Source organism: Lepisma saccharinum, chromosome 7 (assembly GCF_977018435.1).
Source record: "Lepisma saccharinum chromosome 7, izLepSacc3.1, whole genome shotgun sequence".
Taxonomy (NCBI): domain Eukaryota; kingdom Metazoa; phylum Arthropoda; class Insecta; order Zygentoma; family Lepismatidae; genus Lepisma; species Lepisma saccharinum.
This window is the reverse complement of record NC_139235.1, coordinates 55,261,081-55,285,760: the sequence shown is the minus strand read 5'-3', so window position 1 is coordinate 55,285,760 and position 24,680 is coordinate 55,261,081. Positions and strand designations below refer to the sequence as shown.

At 39.9% G+C, this 24,680-nt stretch overlaps 1 protein-coding gene across 1 annotated transcript; it reads left to right on the top strand.

Annotated features, from left to right (window-relative positions):
• Positions 1-23,980: 23,980 nt before the first annotated feature.
• Positions 23,981-24,610, top strand: LOC145990473 (uncharacterized). Its single transcript, XM_083126167.1, has one exon. It carries the CDS (start codon positions 23,981-23,983, stop codon positions 24,608-24,610), a length of 630 nt encoding a protein of 209 aa, XP_082982293.1.
• Positions 24,611-24,680: the final 70 nt, after the last annotated feature.

The window sequence follows — 24,680 nt, the reverse complement described above, 5'->3', positions numbered from 1 at the left end:
CCTTGAAAAATTATTCCAGCATAAATAAAAGTATGCTGAAATAAGTGCACGACACACCGAATTCTATTCCCACCCAGGGGTCAGAAATCTCTCAACCAGTGGCGTGACGAAATATCCTAGCAAGGCCTGTCTTCCAACGATCACTTCAGAATTCGTCCCTTCCCTCCCGGCTTTCTTCACCTGTTCAAAATGTTCCTACACAAGTCAAGCTCCTATCACGTCTTATTGAACTACAGTGTCTAAGCAAATGAACAAAGTGAGAAATCATCTTAATAAATTTCAATTTCGGCCGAGGAAGCTATAATAGCCCAAAGCCTCCCGAAATAAGTTTGAACCACCCTTGAGCCCACCCCAAAAAAAATTACTGGTGACGCCACTGCTTATCTCCAGTGGGGCGGTTACTTCTCGAGAAAATAGGACCAACCGCCTCCCTCCCCCATTGAGATAAGCAGAGACGTCACCAGTAATTGGGTGGGCTCAAGGGTGGTTGAAACATTTTTCGTGGGCTCTGGTTCAGTTGTCGTGGCCAAATTAGCGATTAAATTTTCACCCAAATCAAGTGGCATCAGCGTGATGGAAACGCGATTATCAATTTTTATACACATATCCCCCTCCTTATCTTTCTCTCTTCAAACACGCACACACGAACGAACGGAGACTCAGGCAAGGCAGTATTCTCTCACGACAGTAATTCTAAAAATCGAGCATATACAAGGGAAATGTAACTGAACTACAACAATATTTCAAAACTTCCATAGCGAAATTTTTCATTTCATGCGCAAAATCTTCGACTTTAGCATTTACAGATATCTCTTTCTGTAGCAAAGTGTGTACCAGAATTTTTATTTCCTGCGGGGGGAGAATCGCTTGTCAATACTGATATCTAGAGGGGCCGAAGAAAATCATAATGCACTGTTGTTGTTATTATACACATGCAAATATAACACGTTACTTCTAGTTTCTGTGGTAAAATGTGTTCCCGGAATTTTTTTCCCGGCGGGGGAGGGGGAAGTGTATTGCTAGTCAATACTGATTTATACAAGCTTAGCATCTTCCTATTAATGTGTACCATGGACGCCGACTTTCGAGGGGCAAAGCACTTATTGCCCCCCCAATTCACATGGAGGGACAGATTTAATGTATATTTACATATTTATTATTGTTTATGCCAACCTTGCCGCCCCCAAAATTATCTTAAGTTGGCGCCTCTGATGTGTCCTGTTGTTCAAATAGAACACGTCTCCTAGTTTCTATTGGCACACATACGAAGCATTTGATTCATACTTGTACACTGAGCAGTAGGAGAAAAAAATACGTATCATGTGACGTCAATGTTTCCCACAGTTTTTCTACGACTTGTTCAGATTATAATGCACCGTGTACGGAGGGCTTTACTCACTTTCTTCTTCCTCCTCTTTTCTAATTACAGGAATCGATAGTTTTTTTCATCTCTTCTACTGCACTCTCTTTTTCAGTAGTAGTGACGATATTACACGTTTCTTCATGCCATCGTTATCCTTGATTTGTTTACTCTGAGGTTACTACGCAGGTGATATCTACCTCTTGTGTGTTACAAGTCCAACGACGAGGGCGCCGTTACCTCGGGACAACTGGCCCTCCCAATATCTTTTCTCCCTTAGGAGGAGACGGGTAGCAAGGTTATAGCCCCCTGCACTGGCTCCCTGTTTGGTCCACGGGTTCTTATTTGCTATTCGAACCACCCCTTAGTACTAAAGGGGGCCCCTCATCCGCCACCCGAGGGACGCGCCGTTACGCAGTTACAGGGTCTGCGCACGGTACAGGATACAAATACAAACATTCTTAGAATTAAAATAAAACAAACCCTTTGAAACACAATAACACAAGAAATGACACATTAATAATAACATATAGATGATTCATAAGGAACAAAGACATTAGAATTAAAACAACATATGCAAATACAGAAACACCAAACTATTAGAAAACACACACACACATACAAAACAAGGACGTTATGAAACACATAATACACAATACATAATAACTTTTGTTGATTAATTTACGAAGTATTATCCAAGAAATATTCCAATAACAAGCATGATGGGAAATTGAAAGTACACATAAGCCACGGAAACATTACATAACACAATACATAAAACTTATTACTAGACAATAATTGACAACTACATCTAAACATATATTAAAATTTTAAACAATATAACTATGTACACAATAGAATTATGGTGCAGAACTAACTTTTGACGATGACTGTGTTCTGCTCCTATTACTTCGGAGGGCATCAAGGATGTACTGGGGTTCTCTGATTTCCATACTTCTTGTATGGCGTGGATCGACCAATTCTGGAAGAAGACACTGCATGTAAAATTGTTGTAGCTTCACTTCCATTTTCTCTCTCCAGAATTTGTCATCCCGCACTATTTTCTGCACCAACATACCTTTAGGTGTCCAAAATACAAAATAGCAGAAGAGACGGCGTGTAATATGGAGTTATCCCTGCACCTGATACATATAATTGTGGTTTACCTTCAACTGCATCTGTCCGTCTGAGGTAATGGTACAAAAATTAACCTTTTTGTTGACTACAGCTTCTACTGGTGTCATGTCTTTAGCTGTAGCGGGACATTTCACTTCCAGCAAAGAATCGTCACCAATGAGACCATCAGGACTTGCTCCCAAGTAACAGCGGTCACTATCAACAAACAATCCACAAGGACTGACTGATACATGATGCTGTTCCTCAAATTGTTGCACAGCAAAAGGTTCCTTTTCTATACCATACGTCATGGCAGCAGTCCTAGTGTTGTCGGTGTAAAGGAGAGCTTTGACTGTGTTGGAGCATAAAGTTGTTGGACGCATTTTACAGACTTTGCCGAATGTTGATGCCGTAAGTCTCTTTATTCTCTCCTGTCGCCACAGTTGACACTGACTTTGGCCTATTGTTTTTAATTGCAGCTCTGTCAAGTCCTTTTCAGCCAAACGAAGGGAGTCTAAAAATTTCTTCTTTTCCTCCTCGTACTTTGGAGGTGGCATGTCCGCTTGTTGACAGAGGGATCCATAATCTTTATCTGGGCCAGTTTCCACAGAACAATTGAAGCGTTTTCTTTTCTGCTGGCCGCTTTGATACTCTAGCCTCCTCTTTCTAGTCGTATCAGTTCTCTTTTTCACAAATTTCTTCGTGAAAGCACCTGGACTTTCTGTCACCATGGCTTTGTGTACATAGCGATGGAATTCTCCCCCTGTGTTGAACGAAGTTACGGCTGCCTCACACCTCACTTGATAAGAGCCTCTAAATGAGAAATTTATTCTTTTTCCCCCAACAAATTTCGCCACACAAGAGTTGTAGGACTCAGCAGTGTTCGTGTTCACGTTGTGTATCAGACATGAAGAATGATACGCAACCCGATGCACAGCAGACATGATCTCTTGGTAAATTCCACATTCAGCAAGAGAAGGAATGTAGTTGTTTTCTCCATCCTTGATGCCCTCACAAAAGTATCCTCTTTCCCGGCAGTGTTTGTGCTCGCCAAACACATGACTAGGTCCATTGACAATGTCTTTCCTTAGCTCCTCAATCCTCGTGGCTCTCGATAATTCCCGCTGCTGCGATCGAAACTCTATTGCTTTCGTCACAGCATAACGAAGACGCAACAGCCTCTGACGAACAATCGAGCGCAAACCAACACTTCCCAACTTGCTCTTTAATACAATGTCTTTTAATTTGTTGGAATAATTACGCAAAATGTGATTTTTGCACTCAATTTTCTCAATCAACAAGTTAGGGCCATATGGTAGAGCATCCGTCAATTTGCTATGCACGCTGCTATCGCCATCACCTATAAGCCGTGCATATTTCACACCGTGCATAGCAACACTGCTTCGAAACCCTTCAAGTATAATGTCAGATTCCATTCCTGTGGAGCTATCAGTCCAGTTCCTGTAGCACTTGTGGTCACTAGCATTCTTCTCAAGGGCTTCAGCTCGGGCACACACGGAACAGTATTTGTTTCTTATCCCAATGAATAAGACCTTTTTTGTTCTGTGGCCAATAATACAAGCCTGAAAAGAAAAAGAACAAACTGAGTTTTCGGTATTCACAATTTATAAATATCACAAACACTTCCTGCATTATTTCACGTTTAGCTTTTCCGAACTTATTGTTTATTTATTTATTTACTGCACTCGCTCGTTTTGTATCAGCGCCCAAGTTACGGGTTTCGCCAACGGTAAAACATTATCTCAGCTTTTCGTGCATCGAACTTTTATGTCTTTTAAGAAAGTTTACCAACCTTTCATTCGTAAAATGCCTTCCCCCTACCCCACGATACAATAATATCATTCGATTCTCCTTCATTTGTACTGTTATGGTTCAGGAGTAATCGCAAATGGAATTTGGGGGCTGTGTGATGCTGGGCCCCAATTTCGATTGACTTACTTCCCTGTTCTGCGACTTTTTGGCTAATCGCGAAGATGAGGATGAGTGATGATGATGATGAAATTCTTGAAAGGACACCCATAAATAAAATAACTCAATACCGAGGCCGGGATTAGAACCCGGGACCCCTGGCTTCGTAGTGCGCTGTGCTAACTACTACGCCACGGAGGCCGGCTTAATTTTAATTTGGAATTACTCCAGAACCGTAACTATAGAAACGAATGTAAAAACAGAACAGTACAAACGAAGGAGAATCGTCTCATTCGTTTTTGTTTTATTTGTTTTTTGGGGGGGGGGTGAGGCACTTCAAAAGAGCCACTACCTTTCATACCCGAACCTGACACATCAATACTACGATGCCAGGGGTCCCGGGTTCGAATCTTGGCCTGGCCATAGATATTTGAGTGTGTTCACTCATGAATTTCATCATATCATCACTCATCCCCATCTTTTATTTATTTATTTACTCAGAGTTTCAGATACAGTCTTATTTGGCCATTTTACACTGAAACAACATAAAGTAGAAACAAAAAATAACAAAAGATAAAAACAATAAGAAGATGGGATAGATTTACATGTTCATGGTCAGTAATATTTAAAAATTACGTTCTGGAAGGAAAATATCTACAAATTAGCCAAAAAGTGGCACAAAAAGCGAAGTAAAATAAAGCAAATCAAAATTTAAAGAAAATCTGACCCGTTATGGGGAGTGAAAAAATAAAGAAACAGCCAAAAGAATAATGTTTTTGAACTTACCACTCAAGACAATGCATTATATTTGGTCTTGTAAGACCTTTTGGACCATGCTCCGTCAGCCACTACAGTAATCAGTGGAGTGCCATCTTTGTCGACGTCTCCCGCTTCTCTTGCAAGCCTGGCCTCCTCTTGTCCTGCTTCTTCCATCTGTGCCCACGCTGCTTTACTTGTGGCTGTACCAAGTTTTCTGTGATATTTGGCGTAAGTGTTCTTAGCCATGCACGGAATATCAAGAGAAGCAGTGAACTCTTCCAGCTGAGAAAAGCCTCCCCCGGTTGAAAGGATCCCAGACACTGCTGCTGCATTCACGGACATGTATTTATCTGTCTTGCTTGGATCTTCCGTGGATACCTCTTCAGACACACCGCACATTTCACACTGAAGAAAAATTATGCTGGACAACCCATTTCTTTGTTCATTCACAATTTTCATGTCAGCAACGCCACACTGAAATGGATCATGACGTATGCTCATGATTCTCTGCAGCAAATAGCCAATGTCCACAATCCGCCTTCCCTGGAGAACTTCATTTGGCTTTGGTGTATTTTCACCTGATGTTGATCCTTCAGGTGGATCGTTTGCTTCCATAGTTCTAAAAAATTAGTGAAACATTAAAACAATATTACAACAAAAGGACTCATACTCTCTCTCTCTCACACACACACACACATACACAATGATGGCGTAGTTGTAACATCGTCGCCTTGTAATCAAGGGGTCCCGGGTTCGATACCCGGTGGACGCCCATTGCATAGTGGTTCGGATCCCACTTTCAACTATATGTCCAATCCCGATTAGCCTATTTGTGCATAAAGTAGACTTAAAGAATTAACAATATATACCGTATTTACCGGCGAATAACACTAACTCCCTATTTTGTACATATTTTTGAGGCAAAAGCTTTATCACTGAATATTATAATTAATTTACAGTATTTCAACTATAAAGTAATATGTAGATCTACTTTCAACAAATAACAGATGCAGATTTTTATTCAGCGCAGTAAAGATGACGTGGCAACACGACACAGCGATATCCTTTAAATCATGGAAACTGCAGGCTGTCACCAAAATACCAAAATGTCATCACGATCGGACAAACAGTTTTTTATTTAGAGAATTTCAAAAAGAGCGATCGTTTGCAAAACTAAAAAAACGGCCCTTTTTTCGTTCTCACGACTACTCGAAAAAAAAAATTGGTCATAGATTAACGCAGAATTGAAAAAGCTAAATTTTGATGTAACTCGTTTTATTGTAGGTCTACTGGTTAATTTTTAATTGCAGTCTAAACTCGAGTATCTATAATTTTTAATCCGATCATAGGCCGAAATTCGAATGATAATTCTTGAACATATCAGGAGGCAAAGTGCCTACCATAATTTTCACAAAGTCCTCAAGTCCTCAGCTCTATTAACTAATAGATGACATTAATTTTCATTTTTTAAACCCCACAGTGAGTAAAATAGAATTTACTTGCTTTCTTTCCTTTTCTTTTTTTTTTTTGGCGGCGAACTATACTCAGACAATACTATTATCGAATTTAGTGATAATATGTTAGGGAATATATTTCAAGAAAACAAGAACAATTAGCATATATTCAGACAATCATATAATAAAAACATTACTGTTACTATTTTTACTCTTGTTATGTCGTCTTCCTAACTATTGGAGTAATCGCGTCTAGGGGATAGTTGCCACTAAGCCATCCTAGGCTATAACCTAGGCGCCGCACAAAAATTAGACGCTAAAGAGGAAATAGTGACAAATTCCTTAATATTGTGAAATTAGCAAAATAAAACATGTCAAGATCTTTTAGTTGCTTATTTCATGAATGAAGATGGAAGGAGTTTAAATAATTACATATTAACCCTATTTTCAGTACTGTATTTTAATCGGAGTGCCACAAGTCCGTGTGGCAGCCTGCAAAGGAAGGTCACGTAACAATGCTCGAATATAAATTGTTCCTCGAAGAAACTAATGTAAAATAGAATTGAATGTCAACAATTGAAAGTCAAGTGGAGGCATATTGGCGGTGGAAATCAACATCCTTGTTTCTCTGTTTGGCTACCGTAATATAGTGTCAGTTTCTTTCCCTTTGATGTGTGTGTGGGTGTGCGTTATTAGTGTTGTGTGGCGAAATGTATCGTGAAAATGACACTTTTAAAAGAAAACAAAGTTCAAGGAATATTTTTTCATCAGATGCGTTTACATTTTCAAGTTTACAAGTGTTATTATTAGAGAGCATGCAATTAGTGGAAGTGTCACGATAAGAGAACCGTTGTCAATAATTGTAGTAATAATAATGTCGGCAGGGTCCAAAGCAAAGAATCGCCTAGCGACCCAAATTTTATAACACCCCCCTCTCCCGATAGCGTCTCGAACGACAATGATGAAAGATGAAGGGATGAAATAGACGATGGGAGAAACACACATGCACGGTTTACCTGAAATTCGAACCAAGAACAACTGGATCATACCTCGATCACAGAGGCCGATTATTATCCGTGTCGCCAATTTACATGGGCCCGTGCTCACCCAATAATATGTCATATTATTATTATTATTATTATTGTCACCTTGATTTATGGATTGCATATTGAAATAAACAACTAACACATTTAAAAAATAAGTGAGGATGATTGTTGGCGTGCACACTTTATTCGTCTCTCCTACTATCGCTAATCATGTGGCTTGTGTTTGTCATTTTCGAGAAGCCAGCCTAGTCTGTCTTGTCTAGTTCATCTGGCGCGCGGAGCGGCTGCGACAACAATGAACAAGTGTCGATCAACTCACAAGGAACGAATCACTTGGAGAAAGTGGAGAATTAAAAATAGTGGTGCTATGTAAAGTATGCAAGGAAGCTAATGATAAACTACCAAGTATTTCCATCAAAGGGGAACATTCTTTAATTTTTTCTGTTTTCTTTTTCAACTTCAGGAAAATTCAGTTCCCATGAAACCTCTCAGTGTCGCTGTTAGGAAGTGAGGATCATTTATGTAAGATATTTTGTTTGAGTTATAAATGTTAATAAAGTGTCGACGCCCATATTATTAGTATAGCATATGATCAACAAACATAAATGTGTAACAAAAGCTTAATAGACACGTGTATAATAATGCTGGATCAGGACATTATAGCATTACACGTAATACTAAAACAAAAAAAAAAGACCGCCCTGTTTCCAGAAGAAGATGAAAAGGTTTCTGGCTTTGGCTCTAGAGGACCTGTTTCCAATACCATTCATTCTGAAGTTTGGCCTTGACCATTGGCGGTGACAAACACAGAGGTATTTGAGGGAGAGTCAAGGAACGGTAACAGTCCCCCTCCCGGCTATTTTGAGGCGAAGATTTCGCGGACCTATGAATTTGCGGTCGGAAATTTTAGCGTGACAATTACACTTTCTTAGGAAACTGCTAAAAGATACAGTTTTACTTACCTAGACTGCTTTTGTTGTTCTCGCCAAACTTTCAAGTGATTTGCTCGCCTCTTCTTTCTTCTCTCTGATAGAAACAACCCTCTCTTCTTTCTTGGCGGTGACATAATTTCTTATTCTATGTTTACAACACAACACTCCAGCGAGACTCGACAAATTTTTAGCTAGCAGAAGCTGTCCAACTCAAATATCCCTCCGCCTGCTGGAAGTTCCAGGCGGTATGGTAGGTGGCAGCACAATTTGCCATGGAAAAAAAATCATTGCAGACATAGAATATTATTATGATTGCGTAATAATATGCAAATTTTCCAGTAACCAAAGTATAGCAATCGCTGCATAAATGTTTCATCTAGTGAACCATTTTGTCGGTTTTCTCATATTTTTCTTGTGAAATAAGAAAATTAATTAGAAAGGTGTGTCAGCTGTATTTTCTGATATTTTTATTATTTTACGCGTAATATAATTATGCAAGTTACTCTTCGAAGTAATAGCACGCACGGGACGAGTACGTAGAAAAAGGTTCTAAAAGCAGTTGATCGAAATTCTATTCCATGGCAACGCAATCACTGTAACAATTTCCCATGTAAATGAATGGGACGATTTTTCAAGATGGCGGCCGTAGTCCATCCCGCTCCCTGCTAAGTCAGCGTTGCCAACTACTATAAAAGGAACCATAGCACGAGTAAGAGTACGAGCAGCAAGAATCGCGGTGCAAACTACCAATCTTCAATTTAATGTTAGCACTGCTAGATGTTTATTTTATGTTTGTTTATTTTAATTATTTCATATAATTCGGCTTTCAGCAAACCTTCTGCATGCGGAATATTGTGAGATGATAGCCACGACTTCATTTCATCCTTCTGCTGTTTGATGTTGGGATTTTTTTCAGTAACTTGTTGTGGTATGGAGGATTGTCACACACAATAACAAGTTTGGGGGCAGATTGGAAAGAAGCTGTTCTTCGAACCACAACATAAAATGGTTAGCGTTCATCTCCCCATGATAGTCACCAGAAGTTGTTTTTGAAAGGAACACTAACTTCGCCCCTCCACAAATCCACTTTCACCACCGGCATGCACAATAATAAACCTGGGACCCTTTCCTGTTGGCACTTTTAACCCCCCCCCCCCGAATCTTTGGAATCCAGCCAAACTTTGGGGACAGTGTGGTGTGTGTTCACGAAACTTTCATCCATATAAATGAAAGACCGGCGGTTTGCTCTGTGCGCAGTTCTTTAACTTCACGCAAAAATGATCGCCGCAACGCAACGATACTGTTTCGTTCAAGGAGTAGCTTCCTGCTGTTTACGCTGTGCTTTTTTAAATCTGAATCCTAATTTTCTTATGATCATACGCAACGACCAACGCGAAACCTTAAAATTAACATTTTCTTGCAGTTCCTTCATCAGTTTATGTATGGTGACAACAATGCCTTTCGTGTATTAAACAATGGATTGTTTGGTGCACGACTGCTTCATCAAAAGAATCCAGATTTGTGACACGTTGCTGGGCGTTCGGTCGGTTTTTGCCCGCCGTTGAAAAAGATTTCCCGCTCGCTATCGCAACACTCTTGTGTTTCTTCTTCAAAATTCTCCACACAGATCTTTCACTGACACCTGTCGCCACGGGCGTTCTGTGAACAGCTGTGGTTTTGTTTTCATCGCAATCAAAGTACTTATACACATTGAAAACTATTTCTCTTGTATCGCTGTGCAAGGGCTTACCTTTCTTTACTCCACTGCTCATTGTACAACAATGACAAAACCAACCAAAAAAACCTCCCTAACAAAGAAACAAAATAGCCTGCAATCCCTCGCTCGTAGCTGCGGTTTGTTAGACTAATTAGCAGTGTGGGGGTTTGCACGCCTGCATCACCCCTCTCGGAATGATTTCGATTGGTTTGCACGCCACCTTGTCGTCCGCTCTAGCGAATGAGCCTTCGCTTCTGGAAGGAGAGGTGAAGGTGGGAGATGACGTCACTGCCAAGCTATTTCTTCTGCGCTGTAATTGTCTTATACTAGCAAAAAGGCGGTTTCGTTAGAAATTGAAAAAGCGTAAAAAAATCCTGACGTGATGAAAAGGAACGAAATGTCATTTCTGTCATCACTGATGGTAAGCTTTCTGAAAATGTAATTACTTTCGTTGAAGCAAATTGGTTCAAATAAAGCGCAATATTGTTTTCTCTTCCAAAACCACCATTCAGTGGAATAATATCACACACATATTTATTTATTACTATTCATATGAACAGTACAAAATATACAAGGTCGTTCAATGTTGACCGGGACTTTTATTTCTACAGAGGAAATAGGTAGCAGAAGAAACACCAAACTATGTCAGTTTTTCAAAGTATTCTCCGTGCGCGCCGAGGCACCGTTGCCATCGTTCTGGCAGCTCCCGAATTCCTTTGGCGTAGAAAGAAATTGGTTGTTGTCGTAGCCACTGGAGGACATCGCTCCGCAGTGCTTCGTCTGTCGTGAATTTCTTCCCTCCCAGATGGTCTTTAAGGGGTGAAAACAAATGATAATCACTGGGGGCTAAATCCGGACTGTAGGGGGGATGGGGCAGAACTTCCCAGCGCATGTCGGCCAGAGTTGTTGTCACATTGGCCGTGTGAGGGTGGGCATTGTCATGGAGAAGAATGACATTTCCAGACAACATCCCAGGTCTTTTCTTGCGAATAGACTTTCGTACAGCACCACTCAACAATGTGGAGTAATACTGGGCATTAATCGTGCTCCCTTTGTTCAGAAAATCCACATGGATAACGCCCTTCATGTCCCAGAAGACACTTGCCATGATCTTTCCAGCGGACGGCTGCGTTTTGCTTTTCTTGGGGGGGGGGACCTTTATGCCGCCACTCCATGCTGCGTCTTTTGGTCTCTGGGGTTGAATTGTGCAACCATGTTTCATCACACGTGATGATGGATTGCAACAATTCATCACCTTCTGCTCGAAACCGATTCAGAAGCTGTTCACAGACCGTCCTGCGTGTCCACTTCTGATCGAATGTCAGCTGGCGGGGAACCCACCTTGCACAGATTTTGCGGAAGCGTAAGTGGTCGTGAATGATTGTCTCAACACTCCCGACACTAATATTCACCTCGGCAGCAATATCCCGCACTGTTACTCGCCGGTTCTCAAGAATAATTTGCTCAACACGTGCGATATTCACTGGTGTGACTGCAGTCGGGCGAATGTGTCCATGCGCTTCATTTGTCACCAGCTCTCGTCCTTCGCGAAACTGCTTACACCATTCGTACACTCTTGTCCGCGACATCGTTTGTTCACCATACTGTGCTTGCAATCGTCTGAAAATCTCAGCTGGTTTCACTTTCTCCTTTACGAGAAATTTGATTACACACCGCTGCTCCACAGCCACAGACACACTGCTTGCCGCCATGTTCGCTGCAACTGCTGCGCATGCGCGAAATACGTCATGCCGGGCGCTAGTTACTCGCGAAGGAATACATTACGTCACCCGCACGTTTCATCATGATCCGGCTATTCATCGATTTTTTACGTACGAAAATCCCGGTCAACCTTGAACGACCCTTGTACCATAAAAGCTAGGGATATACGTATAATTATACACATAACACTATTTCTATGCTCTGTCCCAGGTATGTCTGGAGGAAGGCCGCGCATAAAGACAGAGTAGAGGAGAAAGCGAGTGGGCGGAGCGAAGCAGTACACGCTGCTGGAAAGTCTGATAATTACAGTCACTCTTTACCCTCCACGCAATCCCGTTCCTTTGCACGTGTTGATTTGTCAGTCCTCCGGAATCACTACTTGCGCAGAGACTTGCTTTCGTTCGCTTGCTCCAGATATGCGTGAGACAGAGTATATGTAAAGAGTTTGAGTACTTTTTTGGTAAAATGAGAAAATGAACCACATCAAGAAACTACGATAAAATACGAACCTTGTTTAAATCCAACGATTTAGCAATATGTTTCTCAAAGAGAATAAATGCACCAATTCGATTGAAGGTAAAACTTGATTTGCCGCAAGACAGCCGTTGATGGGGGTATGCATATTTCAATAACACAAACCTTATAAAGATCGTAAAAGACAGTTTCGAATGTTTCAACCATTGCAAGGAGGTGCTGAAAGGCCTTTATTTATATGAAAAACTCAAACTAAACGTAACGTTTCAACCTTCTAGCAAGGTCTTCTTCAGACTCTGCACCAAGTACAAATTTTTATTTTTAGTTCCTTCCTGCATCATAGTGTGCCATTCTATATTGTCTAAATCACAACAACAGGGAGAGGCAAAAGATTGTAGCTTTTAGTGCTTCAGAAAAGCGGGGACCGCCTTTATGGCAATGACCCTGTGTTGCAGTGTTTACCTAGGAAGGAACTTGTGGTCAAACAGCCAATTAGACCTACGGCTACCTCCCCCCCCCCTACCTTGTGCAACAAGCGGCAATCTTTCAAACACTCCTCCCCGAAGCAGCCAGCAGGGAAGAAGGATTTGTCAAAATAGCCGTTCTTTGATGCAGTAACAAAAAGTGATAAATATGACTTACAAAGTTAGAATTTACATTTTTATTTTAGTACTACTTCAAGTAATTCTATTGCTAACACCAATATCTTATGCTTGGGATCTAAAAGATGTGTTTCAAGAAATGAGTGTTAATGTAACTAAGCCTGGCTCATATGAGACCCAAGCAGCTGGTTATTATGCTACAGGAGGACTATCAATGCGAACAAGTAAAACAGCTTTTAATCCAATCTCTATAACTCCACCAACAATGACAATAAGCTGTAGTGGCATTGATTCTTATCTTGGTAGTTATTCAATTATTTCAGGAGATGAGCTAGTCCAGCTGATGAAAAGTATTGGTACGCAAGCAAAAGCTTGTGCATTTTCATTGGGTCTGAAAACTTTTGCTCCACAAATTTAAAATGCCTTAAAAAATTTACGAAATCTTGCTATGAAAATGAATCAATTTGCCAAAGGTGATTGTGAGATGACTAAAGCTATATTTGCTTGGGATATTGATTGGAATCGGTTCGCACGGCGGCACTACTTTAATAAAGTAGGCATCAAATAGACAACACCAACCTTGATTCTTGAATAATAAATGTATAAATGGTAGGGGAACCTGAAAAAATTCTGTAGCAAGTGTATTAATTGCAACTCTTTGTTTATTTTTTACATATTAAGAACTCAAAGCATTACCTTTTATATGGTACAGTTAAAAATAATATATGTTATGTTATATGCTCTTTACAAAGGTTTTTTTTGAAAATGCAGCAGTGTGTCATTTTACCTGAGGTACTTAGATAAAATGACATACCGATTTATAACACGTAATTGAATCTTACATACCCATTCATATAACACGTAATTGAAACTTTTTACTTGCATAAATCGCAAGTAAATGTCCTTGATGTCTTTGGTACACCAGCACACTAATTGTGCGCCCACATTGCAGTTACAGATGTGGTACCACAAGGTGATGGCATTGCAGATGGCGGAGGAAAAGATTGTGCAATTTCGGTTACAGGAGTCAAAGCTGGAGATGATGATGATTCGGCCGCAGTTTCAGGTGTATCAATTCCTGGCTGGGTCCCACCTTCCCACCGACGAAAAAGTTGTTTGGTAACGACCCAATCCTTTATCAACTCCAACCACCTGCTTGTTTTTCCTCTGCACTCTCCTCCGCAGCGTAGCCTGAGGAACGCAGAATGTCTTGGATGCACGTTGCCAACCCATTTCTCCATTGTTTGTTGCATTTATAGAACGTTGCATAGTGTCCTTATGCCATGACTGTCTGTCAGTTTTTTTTACGTACTCTCCAAGCATTATTTCTGTAGCCTAAAATAATAATAAAAGAAAACATTTTCAGTCTGCTTTCCATAATATCTACAATAATTCAGTTGCAATAGTGATTTATTTAATTAACTGTAGCCATTACTGGTATTATTTGCACATTGAACAACTTTCAACACTTACATATTTTACGCCTTGGCAATAATATAATTCCTATTAAATGTGTAGGTCCACAAAATATTTACTCTGGTAAAATGACATACTATGTCATTTTATCCTAGTTAAGAGTATGTCATTTTACCCTCTGTCATAACCTCAAACAGGTGTGTAAATGCTCGCGTTTATGAATACTTGCAAGATTTTACAATGGGTTTATAATATGCACAATATAACTAATTCCTTACCTTATTTATACAAATGTTGATCCGCTTATTGTAATTGTAGAAATCTGGCATCAAACAATGATCGATCACCTCAAACTTGTACAACTCGATATTTAAGGATTACGCTCCTATTCCGAAATCCTTTACACAATGACACCGCCACTCACACAAGTTCTTTGTTGTCTACTACAGTACACAATCAGAGACTGAAAAGTACTGCCCCTTGCGGTAGTAACGAGAAATTCAAGGTATGTCATTTTATCTGAGTATGTCATTTTAGGACAGGTTCCCCTATTATTTTTTCTACATCTTACGTTTTCTTGTTCAACAACTAGAATTCAGAACTTGGGGCTAAAAATGGGGAGGATACGAGAAATACCGTTCACTTAGGAGGTGCTACACTCAAGGAACAAACATATTTTCAATACAAATTCACCACCACTAGGAGACAAATATATTGACATAAAAGTAATGAATATATGTAGTTGCAACTCTCTCCCTGGTCATTTTGATTAGTGAAAATAACTGTTCAAGATTATAATTTTAATTCTGAATATATTTTGCTCTAAATACTGAACAGAATTGGATCAAAGATTGTTTCTCTTGCACGGATACTGCAGAAATTATTTTCTAGCCTCACAAATGATAATTAATTAACATGCTGGATAGGACTGGGAACAACGGGGCCTCCCCGATGGCGCAGTGGTAGCGTCGTTGTCTTGTAATCAAGGGGTCCCGGGTTCGATACCCGGTGGAGGCACATTGTGGTACGGATCCCACTCAAAACTGTAGGTCCAGTCCCGATTAGCCTTACTGCGCATAAAGTGGACTTAAAACACCAAATCAATCCAATCAATCCAAGGACTGGGAACAATAAAATTGCCCAAGCATGCTGATTGCAATGATTAGTTGATTGGATTTGTATTAAGATCCACACAGACCTACAGTATGGACGAGAGCTACAGTTTCAATTGAAATTCGAACCACTTAATGAAATGTTACCATGTTATGTCGCTCCATGTTGCATATGTGTAAAACATATGAAAGTTATACATGTTATATGTACAAAAAAAAATATCTTCGGTATGCATTTATCATTCATTTTCTGCCATTCAAAAATACAGTTTGTGTGCTTGTTTTCAATTATTAGCTAATGTAAAATTTCTGGTGTTGAAAAAATATTTCAAATCGTTTGTTCCAAATAAATGCTTTAACACATACATCTACCTCCCTTTTGCGTAATTTATGAGGATATTAACGTCTTTGATACTACTACTACTATACCACTAGTAATAATAATGCCATTATTAATGTTATTATTATTATTACTATTATTATTACTATTATTATTACTATTGTTATTACTATTATTATTATTATTGGTACGTTTATTCTGGTACTTGACCCCTCGAGACAAAAATTAGTGGTTGCACCTCTGGCCTTACTTCCACACTCGCCTTCCGTATCATCACGTACGCAACTTTCAAAATACATTTCACAATCGGAACTCAAGAAAGTGTGGGGCGTTACCCCCCACACCCCCTATACGCCTTCATGGCGTGGTGCTATGCACAGGGGAGCACTTTACTTTTTCTTTTTTTTTTACTTTTTTAATCGGAACTCAGTTTCTAAGTATTGCTTCATTGAATATTGAGTGCAAGATAAGATTTATTAGCTTTGAAGTTGAAACATCGCCCGCGAAAATAATACTTTGAACATCTCGAAGGTAGCCAACACTAAAGCCCGCATCACACGGAACTGGATTTCCAGTAGGTATGCCCTAGTTGGCGCTGGACTGGCTACCAATTTGCTAGTTTTCGCCTCACACGATACTTATCAGTGTACTTGTCGATAGACTTTTGTTTCCATACGAGGGAAGTTGTAATGGCGGCCGCGTGAGATGTAAACAATGTATCACTTCACATTTTTAAAAGCTGATAACTATTCAACCGAGAGGAATAACGTTTCGCGTAAAACGTTATTAGGTACAAAACAATGGCGCTGCTTAAATACACACTTTACAACGTTTACAACGTATGGAAAAATATTTTAGATGTTTCAAATGTAAACACCGTGCACTCAGCATAGATGGTGTAACTCAACGCGCCTTTCATGCTGTATACGTTATGCATTGCTGTAGTAACACTCGGAAACCACAGACAAAAACGCTCCTCTGCACACTCACAGATTATCTTCACATGGCGAAACTTTGCTCTGATTGGCTGTTCCACAGAATCCAGTCGAGGAAAGCAAGTAGCAATTAGAACATGTCATATTCCTCCAAACCAGTCAAGCAGTCAGCCAGGCGGCCATGATTGCTACCTAGAAAGTTAGTTCAGCGCTAACTAGGGTATTCCTACTAGAAATCCAGTTCCGTGTGATAGGGGCTTTAGAACATGTCCTATTCCTCCAAACCAGTCAAGCACTCAGCAAGGCGGCCATGATTGATACCTATAAAGTTAGTTCAGTGCCAACTAGGGCATTCCTACCATATATCCAGTTCCGTGAGATAGGGGCTTAATTAACAATTTCACTGTGTTACTTTACTTTACTTTATGTGCGTTTGTTGAGAAATTGTGCTGAAAATATAATGTACGTATGACTTACAGGACAGAAGTTTCTCCCCTGCACATCCTTTCAATCTTCTCGTCAATCAATGAGAACAGCTGTCATGTAAATAATGCCCAAAGAAGCTATTCGATGGAAAGCATACTTATCAAAGCAAGGAAAATTGTATCAATGATTTTTGTATTATCAATATAATATGTTGTATACACGTCTATTATATTATAATTTAAAGATATCGTAAAAATATAATACTATTTTGCTGGCTTTGATTTATTTTATATGTGCTTTAAAAAGCCTCGTTGGTTCAGTCGGTAAATAATCTGACTGTCACGCTGAAGACGAGGATTGTGTTCCCAGGGTGGTTGGTCTCGAGGGGGATTTTCTCAGCAACGTCCTCTCATGAAAACTGCTTTAAGGTTCAACAGGGGTCTAAAAAAAATAGTATTTTGGGGGCCCGAACGTGATGCTAACACCACCTTCATAAATGGCCGAGATTGTGAATCATAATCCCTATATTCATTCATGGTATGTTGCAACGCGCAGAAGGTACCTTTGCTTTTAAGTGCATATTTAGTTGCACACCGTGGCCGTTCGGTCTAAGACGTCATGCTTTAGGCTCTGGCTACGAAACGCGCAGGTTCGAGTCTCCTAGGGGAAGCGTAACAACTTTCCTTCTGAGGTTTCGGACTGTGTATGGGACCGGTGACCACCCAACATTGGGAGGAAATTGGAGAGTACGAATGAGTAGCGTAATCCGGTCATGGGAACTTACAAAAATGACTGGAGGGTCGGCGTGCTGACCACACGCCACCTCGTAACAGGTTGGATGATCTCCCTCCCGCCTCGGCAGGTGAAAGTGAGGCCGGTAGTCGGTAGGTAGGCCTTAGCCCTGTACAGTGGCGAAGCGTGCTGTCTCTGGAGGGTAGGCACAGGACGGAGCAGGGATTGGTGGGAGGGGAAGATGTGTTTTTTTTTTAACAGTAGTATGTTAAAATATAGCCCCTAGAAAATAAAAGATAACATATTGCCTGAATATCGTCTACTACTGTTCGAAAAAGTCGGGATAGTGATTGTAAAGGATAATGTAGTGATTAACGCTCTCGCCTTATAATCAAGAAGTAGAAGGTTCGATTCCCACTGGAGGCATTGGTTCAGATTCTACTTTAATCTAGTCTCGATTGGATATCTGAGAATAAAGGCGCTTCTGTCTCGAAGGTCAGAAAACAGTGACAATGGGACTCGATGTTCTGACCACGCGTCACCCAATGAAAAAGCCGTTCTGTCAGGCCCTAGCCTTCTTACATTTGTTAGATTAAAGCTGCTCATAAAAATTATTTGCTACTTCAATAACAGTATTGTAAATGTTTCTCTCATTACAGAAATGGTTGGTTCACTTGATCGTCACTTAGCGTTTATTTCTTTTTAATGCTGACCTCCGCGGCGGATTGGTTATAACAGCGTGCTACGACAAGGGCCTCAGGTTCGAATCCCCACCTGGGCATAGGTGTTCTTTGTGAGTGTCCCTTCGTCAATATCATCATATTATCATATTGTCCCTCATTCTCATCTTCCCAATTAACCAAAAATGGCACAAAGCCAAGTAAAATAAAATAAATCTATCAATCAATTATTTCTTTTTAACTCTTTTATGCATATAATTCTTCTTCAACAGGCGACTTTTAAAAAAAATATATAATATGATTTAGAAAATGATGAAATGCTAAATGAGAACACGGACACCTTTCTGTGTAACACACCGACCAGAAAATTTCAGTAACATGGATTTTCTCTATACGTTTTCCGTGTACGTACTTTGCCCCATTTTAAAAGTAGCGCGTTTTCAGTTATGTCACTAATCATGAAAGGAAATTTCGCCTCAATATCCCTTTCCTCAAAGAAATAAAATACTTTCCCTCTCTGAATCGAGATTGGTGTGGGGCACATCCAGCAGCTAACACTTCCCGAAAAGCGGCTCCTCAAAAGAGCTGAAAGCACCAAACTTAACACCGGTAACCAACTTGCATGCATTATTTGCAGTTAGAATTCTAATAATGCCTACTTTGATAGGTTAGGAGGCCAGGCTTAGAGGTGTTAGCAACACATTTTCGCTACATGTTAGCAGCTGGGTGTGCTCCGCTCCCGGCACAGCTCTGAATCTTGCATGGAAACGCTGCTTCAACAAGCTCTGTGCGTCCACTGCCTGCTTCGTTACGCACTCGTACACGATCGACAATCTTCGGAAGTCAGGGAGAGAGGGTGAAAGAGAGAAAAGAGGCCGGCCTCTCAGATTACATTGCAGGCGAACGCGCCCCTGAAATTATGCTTTCCCGCACGAATCACATAGGTTATTATGGGACCAGCTGAGGCACTCTCAGGCGGGCCTCGCTGAATGCGCAGATACGGTTCCAGGCAGGGTTGCAAACTTGCGGTAATTATCGGAAGACCTAGAATTTCAGTTTTCTTTTATTAAGCGTCGTTTAATGAAATTTATAAGTAATAAAATAATCCGTAATAGACAAATATGTTTGGGTAGGCCCGGCCTTCGGGCCTCATAGGACGCTTCGGCACTGGCCCTGTATTAGTACACATTTGAATACATGCCGCGAGAACAACTCAAACATACTGCAGAAACTCTTTCCATGTAGTTTTAATAGCCGGCATCCGTGGCAGAGTTGTTAGCACATCGCGCTACGACGCCAAGGGTCCCAGGTTCGAATCCTGGCCTGGGTATGGATGTTTGTGAGTGTCCATTCATCAATGTAAATTAACAACTTTGGTGTATAATATCAAAAGATGCATGAAAACACAGCGTTTCATGAGCCATCTCCTACATTCTACGCATAGCTTTCTTCCGCTCGTATCCTCTTGATGACGTCCAGTGGCGCAGGAACGTTTTTCATTTAGGGGGGTACAAAATTCAGCCTCCCATATACTATATATATATACACACACACACACACACTCATATATTATATACACACTACAGCACGTATTTAGAAATACATTTTGGGGGGTCAAACCAAGTGTCGCAATAATAATACATAATAATAATTAGAATAATTATATTAAATTAAAATATTAATTAAATAAAAACTAAAAAACCCACAATGCTACAGCCCTTGAAGGGCCTTGGCTTACCTACCGACTGCTGGTCTCCCTCCCACACTGTTCCTCCGTCACCTGTTATAGCGTGGAGGTCTTAGACCAGTATTAATTAAATATGTAAGTTAATTAATGTTAATTATTATTACATGAACAGGTAAAAGATCGTGAAAGAATAGATATATAACAGCACGTACTCATTATATAGCTTTCATGTAGTTAAGATCGCCAAGATTTGCATAGAAACAACTGCCTTGGTAAGCATTTAATGTCAATTAGAAAAATAATTGAATATTTATTGAATAACAAAAAAGGGGTTAGATCCAATTAACGAAAAGTAAAGTTGCTGATCAATATTTTATGGATATCATCATAAGTACTGTGCATAAATATTTGGAACCCTTAAAAACCGTATGAGTGAAATTCATTGCCTTCCAATAAGTTGAGCGGAAATAGCCATCGATTATATATTTAATGCGACACAATTATATTTTGATTATTTACTTTCACTACATGAAAAGTCTTTCGGGGGGTGGGTCCGGACCCCTTGGACCCCCTCCAAATACGTCCATGATACCTAGGTATAATGTGAAGCCATGGGAAACATTCTATTTTAGAACAGCACACGCGAATGTCCTGTTATTTAATGCAAAATTTGCATAAATATATTTTTCTTTTGTTTTTCTTAGATTTTTTTAAACAGATTTTAAAACCTGATAACAATTGTGAAACATATAAAGCTCTGGACCACTTTCTGGGCTTATTTGGATACGGAACGGAAAATCAGGTGTTCGAAATGTGAAAATTGCGAACAAAGATACATCTTTTCATTTTAATGCAGGTTGAGATTAAAGGGGCTGAGGAGTATCTTGAGCCACCCCAACCAAGAATAATAATCTTCCACCCACTGAATCAGTTTATCATCCAATTCAGATCAGTTCATTCTAATTTTAAAGTCCCATAGCTACGCATAAAAATATCTTTAAACAATTTATGGCAAACGTATACCACATCCAATGCCTTTTAGAAGCCATGTAGCCTATTTGGTATTTTCTCAGACATCTATAGGGCGTTGTATTAAAAAAGAAAAAAACTGCGTTGAGATGGTTCCCGATGAAGTCTAACTTCGAAATATTTGTGAAACATTTGACAAAGCATTTATTTGTTATATATTTAGTTAATGACACTCTTCAAGCACTGAAAGTACTATCATTACATATACAAAATCTAAATTCTTCAGATCTCAGAAGAAGCAAGGAAAGCCATACGCTCATTTTTTTTTTTTTTTGGACAATTTGAAGAGCCGGCCAAGGTTTATTTTCATATGGAATAGTATTAAATGCAGATACATGCGTGTGTTTTAAGGTGACATGTAAATTTCTTGTTTATGTGAAAAAGTGAACTTAAATGTAAACAAAAGCATGCGCTTCACAGATTTTTGAATCTAAAAAGAAAATCCAAAAAACATTCCCGCCTCGCCGGTCTCCGTGGCAGAAGGGTTAGCATAGTGCGCTATGACGCCAGAGGTCCCAGGTTCGAAACCCGGCCTGGGCATAGGGTGTTATTTGTGAGTGTCCATCAATTCCATCATATCATCACTCATCCTCATCTTCGCGATTAGCTAAAAGTGGCAGAAATGCGAAGTAAAATAAACCAAATAAATCTATCAAACATTCCTATTACTCCAAAGACCTAGCGAATCCAATCCAAAACCTACCAATAGAACCTGCAGTGAGTCTCATTTATCTCGTGCATTCATCTGGCTAATGAAATTTTCTTACAGTTTGACTTTAGTGTTTAACTTAAAATGGCGTTGTGTTTGTGTTGCATTAGATAACAAAATCAGATTTTAAGCAATTAATGTCCAATTATAAGTATACCTAGTGGTTGCAGGACCTTGTAGTTGGTGGTGGGGCTTGCGTGCTCTGATGATTCACTAGGCTATACCGGCGGTAGCATAGCTACTGGCAGGGTCTCCCAGGCCGGGCAGGCTAGTGAAGAGGAGCCAGACTAAGAAGCAACCTATTAGTCAACGGCTCCAAAGGCGGAAGAAGATGGACGATCATCTCAACGGCGGAGGAGGCGGATGAACCAAGAGGAGTAACACCTCTTTAAAAAACCATGGTTCAGCTGGCTCCGGCTGATAGTACCATGTAAGGGCCCCTTGCCAGGGTTACGGCGAAGTCCTCAACGGCAGATGCGGCGAAGGAATCCTTCGGTACGGCGCAAACGGCGGAAGAGGCAACCCATTCTCTTGGGAGTAATGAAGAGAAAACCACTGCCTTGTGGTGAAGAGAGATCTTCAAAGGTTAAGGGAGAAAACCCCTACAGAAAATCGTCCTGCTTGGAGGTCTAGGTAGCAGCCCTATCACCAAGATCGGGTGCTGTGGGTTAATAACCCGCACACCTTAAATTTCACTATTAAAGAAACATCCGCGAAGAATAGCCGGACTGACTCTAAGATGACGACTTTTGGCATGAAAGGGAAAACGAGAATTGGGTGTTGGAATGTGAGAACTTTAAGAGAGAGTGGTAGACTTCAGCAAGCAGTAGCCCAAATGCAGGCCTACAGGTTGGACATATTGGGGATCAGTGAGACAAGATGGAAACGATTTGGAGAGATGAGAACTAAAGACGGATTTACATTCCTATATTCAGGAAGAGAAGAGGAGGACAACATCGGGATGGTGTAGGTATTCTCTTGAGTAAGATAGCAAAGAAAAGCTTATTGGAATGGAACCCTGTTTCTGAAAGAATTATAACTGCGAAGTTCAAAGCAAAGGTGAGAAGCATTAAAATAGTACAATGCTATGCCCCAACAGAAGTTTCAGACATAACTGAAAAAAGGGATTTTTATTCAAAATTGCACCAAGTACTAGTTCATAATAAGAAAGACATATGCATCTTGATGGGAGATATAAATGCAAAAATTGGATCAGATAATGAAGGAATAGAGCATATTATGGGTAGACATGGACTGGGGGAAATGAATGAAAATGGCCAGTTATTTGTTGACCTTTGTGCAGAAAATGGCCTGATCATAGGTGGAACTGTTTTTCCCCACAAAGATATCCATAAAGTGACATGGGTATCACCTGATCATGTGACAGAAAATCAAATTGACCATGTTTGCATTACCCGTAAGTGGAGAAGATACCTTCTAGATGTAAGAAGTAAAAGAGGAGCCGATATTGGTAGTGATCACCACTTGGTAATTGCAGTCTTTAAACTTCGTATAATGGCAGCATGTAAAAAGTTTTTAAAAATGGGAAAGAAATTTGATTTGAAAAAGTTAAATGATAAAGATACAAGAAATACATTTGTATTGGAACTTAGGAACAGGTTTGAAGGTTTATAAATGGAGCAAGGTGAAGATATAGAAGAAAGAGAAGAGGATACAATAGAGAGAAAATAAAAGATCAAAACTAATTTGATAGAAATAAGTGAAAACATTTTAGGATATAGGGAAAGTAATCAGAAAGACTGGATGTCAACGAGCACATGGGATAAAATTAAAGCTAGAAAAATGAAGAAGGAAGAATTAAACACTGCAAAAACAAGAACCCAAAAGAGTTCGCTACAAAGACAATATAAAGATCTTGATAGAAAAGTGAAGAAGAGTGCTCGAAATGATAAACGCAATTGGATAGAACAGCAAGCAAGAGTAGCAGAGGAAGCAGCAAGTAAGGGTGATTTAAAACAACTTTATCAAACAACACGCTTACTATCAAAGCGACAATTTAAGAAAAATATACCAGTCAAGGATAAGAATGGCAGGCTGTTAACGGATAAACAAGAACAAATGAAGAGATGGAAAGAGCACTTTGAAGAGGTATTAAATAGGAACATCAGAGAAAATGACAGAACGAGAGAAATAGAGAGTAAGGCTGAAGAAACTGAAGAAAATGAAGAGCGTACAGAGATGAGAATTTCAGACCTTCCTCCTTCAATTCAGGAAATCAAACTAGCACTTAAGCAACAAAAGAATGGGAAAGCATCTGGAATAGACAAAATTCCACCAGAGATTTTGAAGGTAAATATGAACTTGACGGCAGAAATATTATATGAAGTGTTCGAGGCAATTTGGGAAAAAGAGAAAATGCCAGAAGATTGGAAAAGGGGTCTTATAATAAAAATTCCAAAAAAGGCGATATGACAAATTGTAATAACTGGAGAGGAATCACGCTGTTTTCGGTCCCAAGTAAAATACTAACTAGGGTTATATT